General features: G+C 38.9%; 1 protein-coding gene and 1 long non-coding RNA gene across 2 annotated transcripts; both read left to right on the top strand.

Annotated features, from left to right (window-relative positions):
- Positions 1-4,466: 4,466 nt before the first annotated feature.
- On the top strand, positions 4,467-5,254 carry LOC122651191. The gene is made up of 2 exons (XM_043844504.1): positions 4,467-5,182; positions 5,215-5,254. Exons 1-2 carry the CDS (start codon positions 4,467-4,469, stop codon positions 5,252-5,254), a joined length of 756 nt encoding a protein of 251 aa, XP_043700439.1.
- A 3,931-nt stretch (positions 5,255-9,185) lies between these two features.
- LOC122649743 lies at positions 9,186-9,653 on the top strand. Its single transcript, XR_006331323.1, has 3 exons — positions 9,186-9,257; positions 9,348-9,440; positions 9,543-9,653. It is a non-coding gene; the product is annotated as an uncharacterized LOC122649743 (long non-coding RNA).
- Positions 9,654-10,406: the final 753 nt, after the last annotated feature.

Here is a 10,406-nt window from a genome sequence, read left to right as displayed (position 1 = left end):
AAAGTGAAATCCTTTTATTTTGCATTGATAATTCTAATTACAAGGGTCCTCATATCATGAAAATTGTACAGTTTATCAGCTTGTTTCCATGGAAATTAGTTTAAGTAAGGTCCTTGTACCATGCTGAGTGATAATTCTACTCAGGCTCCCTTGGTTGTACAAAAAAGCGAAATTATATTCGCTTCTTTTATTTTCCACTAAAAAAATAGAGTTACTTTAAAAGGATCTTTGTAGCATGATGACTATAAAGTTTATCAGCTGATCTCCAATAAAATTAGTTTCAGCAGGGTCCTCTTTACCATGAAAAACTACTTTTAAGTGAAGATTAATTTCAGTGTTCCTTGTACCATGTTGAAATGATATTTACATACTCAGGTAGCCTTGGTTGCACAAAAAGGAAAAATGATTTTGCTCTCATTTTTCAATTTAAAAAATAATCTTTAAAAGGGTTTTCATATCATGAAAAACTATTAGTTTTTCAGCTTGTCTTAATGGAAATTATTTTTATATTAGGTCAAATTAGGGATTGTTATTCTATTTCTTACTGTTCTTTCCATAGTTCGGCTCCATTGAGAACGCCCAAGAACAATTTTCACCTTCATTGAAACTACTACATTAACATTAATTGCTGGCATTGCTTTTGATGACAGAAACTTGGAGTGAGGTTCACATGATGAGGTAATAAAACAAATGCTATTACATTAGCATTCATTAGTGCTTTGTGTTTGAGAAACTTGAAAAAAAATAAACAATTCCATAGCTGTAGTTTTTTTTATTTCTGGGAATGCAAGTGAAGAAAAGTTAAAAATTGAAATAAAAGAGAGAGAGAGACTGATGAACTCATCATTACTTTTGTCTTATTTTGGTTTTCTTTTCTTTTTCTATTCATTTCTTGCATTCCAAACATAGCCTTAGTGTTGTTAGTCCTTAAAGACTTGATAGGTTTTGTTATTTAGTTTACTTTTTATTAATAAAATGATGATTAGTGTAATGTTAATTTAGTTACACTATTACATTTACGTTTATCTTGCATTTGATGGAGCCCTAAAGTTCTAAATAATTGTTGTTCATAATAAGATATGCTGTCTAAGATTGCTCGTGATGTCAATTCTCAGTTTGTTTTCTATGAATACATTTGAACTCTTTGGGTAAGATCGATTTTAATTGTCTTGTGGGATTGCTGAAACAATTGCAATGTTTCCTAGACCACCTTACTTAGTACCTTACCATGCCATTGCCAGCCTACCGGGTTATAAGATTAGGAAATTAGGGAGGGAGAACGCCACCTAGGTGTGTGCGGTGCGCTGCCCCTGTGCCCAGACACATGCGTGCGAAATGACCACTGTGCCCCCATTGAAAGGTGGAAACCCCCTGGGACGCAGGGGTCATTTTGCGCGTCACTCTGTCTTGGTGCAGGGGCAGCGCACTGCATGTGCCTGGGTAGCGTTCTTTTTCCCAGGAAATTATTATTAGATAATTGTGTCCTTTTTACTGTTCGATTGTTGAAAATGACCTCTTTTTCATTAAATGTCTTGGGATCTTGTGTGGCTATAATGATCAAACCTCTCCCCAACCAGTAAGTCAAGATTGCATCCAGCTTCTAGTCTTTGCCAACAGTAGCTGCTTCTTCATTGAGCTTTTTCCGAATTACTTGAGAAAGAAATAGATGTACACTGAGGAGTTGCATGTCCACTGTTTTCAAAAGAATCATTTAGCTGACCAGTTTGTTGGCTAGTAGAACTGCGTTCTTTTAGTTCCTTCCACTGAGAGAAGTTCTCAACAGTATTGAGAACTGCATAGACATAATGGGACCTGCTGAGCATTCTTCCAATTTGCATGATTCTCTAGGCTTACTAGATAAGTTGTTCCAGAAGTTTGCATCTCATCAGTTAGTCTTAATGGTATTGGACAAGGAGAACAATAAGATCCATTCTGACTACCTGGGCATCAGTATGCTTCAGACTCTTTTTTTTCCCATTTGATGGATAGTTATTTTTTTGGTAGAACATTTGATGGATAGTTACATTCAAAGCACACTCTCTTGTTCCTTGATTAAATATCTACTGCCAGGGGCTCAGGAGTAACTGAGGCGAGGTTATCATGGTCAGTTATAAAAAGAAGGTTTGTAATTTGTGTCAGAGATCACAAACTTGCTACCTTCTTTGATACAGTTCTGCTCTACCATATCTCCTTTAGACATACAGCATTGGGAAGTGATGGAGTAACTATAATATCAGTTAGCTTTACAAATTTGAGAAATAAATCAAAATCCCACACTATTAAACAGTCATACTCATGATACCGAAGCAGCCTATGATGAATCTCACAGAATGATCGTTTCAAATTAGAGAAAACCTATGAGCATTACCCCATATTTTACAGATTCTTTATATTATGTTTGTATTTCTTTTTTGTTTTTCATCTCCTTATCCTGAACACTCAGAGGAATAAAAGGTATTTGATGGTAGCAGTCAGTCAACTTAGGCATATGATGGCAATGCTCAACTTAACATGATTACCCCTAATGGTAGGCCAGTTTCATTGCTTATCAAACAGTTCCTCAATGTTTCTAGTTGTGAAATAAGTAGTTTACAGGAGTGGCTGAAACACAACCTGCTAGGCCCGTGCTCAAGATAATACAATTGCCCTCCCAGATGTTCACAAAGTTTGGCAGTGGAAATAGAAACCTTTTCAGGTTGTTCCTTCCAAGAGGGTTCCTTGATGGAAGAACTGGGAAGCTGTGATTGCAACCTGGAAGGCTCCTCTGACTTCACTGTTGTTTTATGAATGGATTTAAGTTAATCCTGATAAAAAGGACCCAAAAAGGCTTGGCTTTTGCATTACCTGTCTCTCTATTCAGTTACAGCAGTGGAGATCAAGAGATTCACGTTAGCAACCAAACCAGAACCAAGATAATGATTCAACAATACAAGTTCACGTGGAAGTTAGAGGAGTTGAGGAGTGTTCAGAAACAATGCAGCTCTACTTAGAAAATGACAATCTACTTATTTGATGCCTCAGAATTTTATAGGATGAATTACTGAAATTCGGTGTACTCAGGAAAGGTTCACCTTTTTCATTGGGTTTTGTGTGGTGCTCTTCCTATATGCCCTACGGCTAAGCTCTCAATAAAGAATCCCCACATTGTAGTCGATACGAAAATCAGTCTCTCTGGCCTTCGGCTGAGTGAGCCAGCTGGATCCGGCTCCTCTCCACTGAATGGAGAGTCCAATGAGGCATCTGACGGTTGGGTTGTGCCGCATACATCTGAACGGCTGATTAGGTGCATGCTGAGATGTGTGCAGCACAGCTTAGCCATCGGATACCTCATTGGGCTCTCCACTGAGTGGAGAGTAGCCCAATCCGTGCCAGTTTGCTTGTAGGTTCCCCGTACCCTGTTGGCTGTTTTCGTTTGCCCCCTTTCACAGTCTCCCCCCACCCTCCAACACAAACACAAACCTCGAGGTTGTTCTGCTTGAAATTGTGTTAATGTATCCTCATGTTAAACCAGTCGAAGAAGACTCGTTGGGGTCTCTGAATCCCCTCCCTCTCACCTCTGTTTTGATTGAAACTATGACATGTGCTACACATCGTACCCCCCAACACCCTTTCGCAGTCCCTCCCCCACCCCCACCACCACCACCCACAACCTACACACACACAAGCCTTGAGGGTGTCCTGCTTGATACTGTGTCAATGTATCCTCCTGATAAACCATTCGAAGAAGACTCGTTGGGGTCTCTGAATCCCCCCTCCTTCCCCTCTCTCTCACCTCTGTTCTGATTGAAACTACGACATGTGCTAGAGCATGGATGTGGATTGGAATAGGATTGTGAAGAGAGGTGAAGGCGTTTATTTAACCCTGAACTTAGAGCTAAATAAGGCCTAGCCCAACCTTATCATATCAAGCTGAGCCCAGCCCTTGTCCCCCTTTGACCCCTCTCAAACCCCAATGCCCATACATCATTCACACATAACCCGGTCAACCTATTTCAAAAGAAACCACCTACCTCCAACCGCTAGCTCGGCTGGTTGGAGGCATTGCAAGTTGAGTGCCCTGTGGCCCTTGAATAGGACAGACCAACAAAAACAAAATAAAAAAACTCTCGGTGGAGATAGGGTAGACTGTAGAGATAGGGTTTTCTCACCAGTTTCAGAGTTCACCAAAATGGATTGATCGGAGCTGTCAACTTCAGGATTCTCTGTATGAGCTTTCGTCTTCTCTTTCGGCTTCATCAATAGATTGAGCTGTTGTGCCCAAACTCCAGGTAAGAGATTTCTACTTCAGAGTTCCTTATTGATTCTGAATCAGATTTCATATGGAAGTCTGTATTTCCTAATCTGGTCATTTTCTTGTTTTTTTCGCTCTTTTCTTGTTACCTTCTTGAACCGTTGTGCGGTTGGGATAATCTTACTTACTCTGCTTTACAGAATCTATGCTTACTTTGTGATTGCAACCATTTGAGATGACTGAGAATAAGAGTACGGTGATGGAGGAAAAGATATCTGCTGCTCTTGATTTGAAAATTTTTAATGACCTCTTTTTCGACATCCTCAAGAGATTAGAAGCTGATACTTTGTACAATTTAAGGGTGGTATCCAAGCAATGGTATAACCTGATATTTGATTCTCAGTTTGCTTATTACAACCTCTCTTATGCGGTACCTGGTGTCATGCTTCAAACCCCAGACCAAGTTTCTTATAAATTGGGTTTTATAGAGATGAAAGGAGGAGAGATTATGGTTAGGGATTTAAATATGGGTTTTCCGAGGCCAGTACGTGCCTCCTGCAATGGCCTTGTCTTGGTGGAAGACTTCCCAGAACTTGGCGATTTATTTGTAGGGAACCTTGTCACTAAAAAAGCGATGAAAGTTCCTGTACGTTTAGGTAGTTTAGGACAAGACAGGGTTATTGGGTTCACATATATACCTCAAACAAGAGAATACAAAATCGTCCGCCAGGTGATTAATATAAGTACTGGCGTTGTTTATAAGATACTCACTCTTGGTTATAATGAATGGAGGGAGATCAAGGGGCCTTGGCCTTGGTTGGCTCCGAGGTCGAGTGCGGACAAACCCATCTCTATTAACAGTTTCATACATTCCTTAGATCATGAACACTCCTTGTTTTCCATAGACACTGCTGATGAAACCCCTCATACGACTGCACTCCCGGGTAAAAGGCCAAGATTTAGTGTCCTAATGGATTTAGGAGGGGTTTTATCTTTTGTGACAATTTCTATTTATGGTGCTGAAGTATGGGTTTTAGAGGATTTGTATAAGAAAGTTTGGATTAGACGACACTGCATCAACCTTGAAAGCTTTGCTGGTGAACTTTTTTTTCCTACACCAATTGGTAGCCTTGGAAATGGTAAAGTAATATTATTCTTTGACAGAAATTTGATCTTTGGTTCCTGTTATGTAGTTGATCTCAAACTGCAGCAGGTTAAGGAGTTACCATTTATCAAGGGTAACAGAATGCATTGTATGCCGCACTTGTGCACCCTCATTTCAAGGTGATCGTTAAAGAAGACCATTATATACTTCTTCTATGATGATAATTAGCCCAAGGTTGAAAGGTTTGGTCATTAGTTGTTTAGCTTTCAATTATGTCATTATGTGATGAATAGATAGACTTGTGAATGGTTTTCCTATGAATGTTGGATTTTATGCTCAAGGAAAAGGTTAATGTGTTATATGTGTCTCAAGAAAATTGGGGAAGAAAAATGATCTCCTTCCATTGTTGTTGTATTTTCTATTCTAAGAATGATTTATTTCCAATCCTCCTCTGTTCTATTATAATTGTGCAAACTTAAAATACAAAAAACACCATGCTGCAGTGAAATTCATGTGGTAACCTTGGTTTCACAAGAAAGTGAAATTACTTTCCTTTTATTTTCTATTTAAAGGACTAATTTAAAAGGGTTCTTATTATTATGAAAAACTAGACACTTTATTTGCTTTATTTCCATGGAAATTAGTTTCAGCAGGGACTTTGTACCATGCTGAATGATCGCCATGGTTGTACAGGATTATTATAATTCCTTTTCCTTTTATTTTACACTTGAAAAAAGAGAGAATCTGTTTGTGTGAGAACTGTTCTGAAATTCCCCCCACTCCCACCACTGCGATGGATCATTCCATGTTGATGTCCATGGGTTACTGCAACAAAGGTGAATGCCAATGTCCTCCAGGTATTCTTGTTCTACCTTTTATGGACCCATAAGATGCTGAAAAAATGAGGTTAGGTGCCCAGATTTGGAGAGATCAATTTCCAATCATCAAGCGTCGGGAAGAAGGATAAAAGAAACACAGCTTCCATTTGAGAAACTCAATAATGATGGATGTGTCCTCAGCAAAACCAAATTATCTTTTGCCTTTCATTTGTTTCCTTCTTAAAACTTCCGTCTGTAACAAAGGCTGAATAAGCATCATGTGGGATCAAACTTTTTAGAATTCAAGGTTCATAGGAGCTGATTCAGAAAGATAAAAAGATTTGGAGGATTGGATTGCACACCATCTGTTAATAGTGGAAAATCCTATGAATCGGACAACAGACGATCATCATCTATGATCATACTGGCCTTTAGTTGTATTATGAATAATCTCCATCCACCTAGCTCTTTAGCTACTGGAGTTTAATTTCTCCCAAATTAAAGGCATATTAAATTGGCCATTTTGTGTACTTTGAAACCTCACTAGAGGAAGAAATTCATACAATTATGGGAAAGAGTTCTCTGTGGGGGTTGCAGCCTTTGCCTACACACCAGGGTAATAGAGACACGTGAAAAATATTAACAGGGCAGGCATTTCTGCTTTTCATAGAGCGGGGTGATCATTTTGCCCCTTTTTGTGATGGTGGTTCAGGATACTTTTATTTTGGTAAAATTTGGATTTTGATTTTATAGGATGTCCACAAGAGACACAAATGAAAGGAATTATTCTAGGACGACACAGCTGGGAAACTCAAAGGCTATGATTTTGATGAGAATAACCATGCTTATTGGCCATGGCATTTGGCTTTTGTTATTTTGGATGTCTCTAAATTGTATATTTTTAAGTCTGTAATATTCATATTAAGTCTACCACCCCTATGATTTCAAACAATTATGTCTACCACCTTTGAAGTTTTAAAATTTACGAACGTATCCCTAGGTACTAACTGTTAGTTTTATTTTAAAAAGATAATTTTGCCCTTTCTTATTTGTTATTAATAAACTCACCCCATCCACCCTTGTTACCGTTGCATACCCTATTATCTAGAGTGACAAGGGTTTGGGAGTTGACGATCTTCCATTTTGCGATCACTTGTTGCTTCGATGGAAGTGCTACGTTTGATTTTGCAATGGATGTGTGGGCGACGACTTCCTCTTTTGAGACAATGGGGTTTCAAACAAATGGGGGAAAATATGTAAAAACACTTTTTTTTTTAATTTAAAAAAAAAAAATTCAAGAGTGGTAGACGTGATTGTTTGAAACCACAAGGGTGGTAAACATAAATTTCCTTAATAACAAATAAGAAAGGGTAAAATTGTTTTTTCAAAATAAAACTAACAGAGTTAGCACTTAAGGGTACAGACATAATTTTTAAAATTCCAGAGTGATAGACGTAATTGTTTGAAAACATAGAGGTGATAGACGTAATTTTTCCAAAAAATAAGAAGTCTGTAATATTTAGCTTAATGCTTGTTCTATAATGTTTATAGTGAATAGATTAGCTAAATATATTTTTAGTGGAAAGTATAGGGGACTCAATCTATAGATAGTTAGGAAAATCCAAGGCTGTTTCACCTACTGCAGGTGTGGGATCAACTCAGATTTCGCAACAAGAAGGATGGTGCTCAAACCCTTTGCCTCTTCTCCTTTGTGTGCTGGTATATTTGGCTGGCGAGAAATGATTTCATATTCCAATCAAAGGAATGGTCTCCTATTGAAGTGTTCTCACAGGCTCAAAAAGCTTTTGCAGAGTTATGGATAACTACCAAGGGGCTCTCGGTGCCCAGCGAAAGCTCTCCCTCACCATTACATATCTGGAGGTTACCACCGGCTGGGTCATGGAAATTAAACTGTGATGCAGCCATCTCAGTTTCTACTTCAACAGGAGGCATTGGCGCTGTTCTCAGAAATCATTCGGGCATTCCAGTCTTGGCCTTCTCTGATCCCATTATGTGTGGAGACGTTCTTTTGGGTGAAGCTCTTGCTGTTCGTGCCAGTCTTCAGGTAGTTTTGGAAGGCGACTTCAACATTATTTGCGTAGAATCGATAAAGCAAATCTTATGGATTTTGTAAATGATCCTTTTCTCCCCCCCCCCTTCTGATGCTGTGGGTATCATTGAGGACATTCGGATGTTAGCCTCTAAATACCACTCTTGCTGTTTTAGCTCTATCTCTAGAGAAGCGAACCTAATCATGGACTCTCTACCCAAGAAGACCCTATCTATGGCAAGTAAGATGTTTTTTTGATAATATCTATGGCAAATAAGACAGTTTGATCAAATTCCACTCATTGATGCTTGTAATTGGGATGCCTTGTGCTTCTCTTGCACCCCCTCCCCCCTCCCCTTTGCAATGATATTGCTTCTTACCAAAAAATAAACATAAAATAAAATAATCTATACATAGTTTCTTTTCAGTTTTTGCTTTTCATACAAAAAAGAGGGAGGGAGGGAGGGTTGGAATGAGTTGGTATCAGCTACCCATAAGGGGAGCAGTGGGGATAGATCCCAACCCTCCATGGGCTGTGGGATCCATCTCTGGGTTGTGGAACCCACACCCCATGGAGGGTTCAGATCTGTCCCCAAAGTCCCCAAGTGGGGAGTAGATCTAGACTCTCATGGAATGAGATCCACAATCAAATTCATTTTATTTTCTCAATGAAAATTAGTGATTTACATGGATCGGTCCATTTCTACCCTGGATCTGTCAGATTGATCAAGACCAATCGGTTCAATCCAAATCGAACCATGGTTGATTTGGGATTGTATGAAACTGATAAAATCCGAACTGGACCAAAATCAAAACTAATCAAATGAACTGGACCAAAATCAAACTAATCATACCTACCACCGCCGCCACCCACTATTAACACCATCACCAACCCAACCCCTTCATTCTGAGACTAATGCTGCTGCTGCTGCCACCAACACAGTTGTGGTGCCGTCTGATATGGCGGTGGCGGAGACCGCGGCAACCCCATCTTCAGATCGGCCAAATCTGAAACCACATGATCAGAGACGGTTCAATTCGGCAAGGCGTCAGGTGGTCCTCTATCTCAGGCCAATTTTTGATTAATTAGTTAATTATAGTTTTTTTTTTCTTATTAATGAAGTAATGTGTATATTTGTTTAGGGATGGAAACAAGAGAAGAACTTGAAATTTTTGTTGCAGAAAGTGTTGAAACAAAGCGATGTGGGTAATCTTGGGAGGATAGTATTGCCAAAAGTAAAATTTCTCTCTTTCCTCATCTTAGGGTTTTGAATTGAATTGATAATTATTGTGGGTTTTGTCTTTAGAATCTCAATTTGGTCGAAAATATTTAACCAGAAGGAAGCAGAAATGCATCTCCCGGAGCTGGAAGCAAGGGATGGGATCTCTATCGTCATGGAAGATATCGTAACCTCTCGCATCTGGAACATGCGTTATAGGTTAGATTCTATTGATAATACATTCAGAGAGAACTCATCTTTCATTCATTTTGGGTTACTTATTTCTCTCCTATGGGTGGTGGTGGTGGTGGTGGTGGTGATGGTGGGTATATATAAAAGAAGATGATGATTTGGGGAAGATGAGGGCATTTTGGGGTTTTTAGGAATAAATATTTAGGGATAAAATAGTCTTTTCAAATTAGGTTAAGGTAATACATAAATGAAAGCAATTAGATCTTTTCATTTATAAAAATAAAACAAAGGGTAAAATGGTCATTTTTAATTAGGTTAGGGCAACAAATAAATGAAGGTAATTAAGTCTTTTCAGATTTAAGAAAATAGAGCAAAAGATAAAATGGTCAAAATTTTGGTATCTAATGGTCGTATTTAACGGATTGGACTTATCTGGCATTTGGGGTGTAAAACAAGGATGGGACGTAGAATATTGAAAGATAATAAGTGGAATATTGAGTCGCTTAGGGCTACGAGGAATATTGGGTACATTATCAGAGGGTATGTGCACTTTACCTTTTTTTTTTTTTATTCCTTGTGTTTTTCCCTCTTTATTGGTTTGGGGTTTCCTAGGCTACCCCTACATGGTTCAAGGAATCGATCATGAAACGAATCGGTATTTGCCCGAAAGCGGGAAAGGCGGATTCCCCCTTCGTATATACATACAGAGTAGTGGTCTGTTATTTCTCACCTGTTTCAGAGTTCACGAAAATAGGGTTGATCGGAGCCGTCTACTGCTGAATTCTCTGTA

The sequence above is a fragment of the Telopea speciosissima genome, chromosome 2, assembly GCF_018873765.1.
Source record: "Telopea speciosissima isolate NSW1024214 ecotype Mountain lineage chromosome 2, Tspe_v1, whole genome shotgun sequence".
Taxonomy (NCBI): domain Eukaryota; kingdom Viridiplantae; phylum Streptophyta; class Magnoliopsida; order Proteales; family Proteaceae; genus Telopea; species Telopea speciosissima.
Note: the sequence above shows the minus strand (reverse complement) of the source record. Positions and strands in the feature narration are given on the sequence as shown.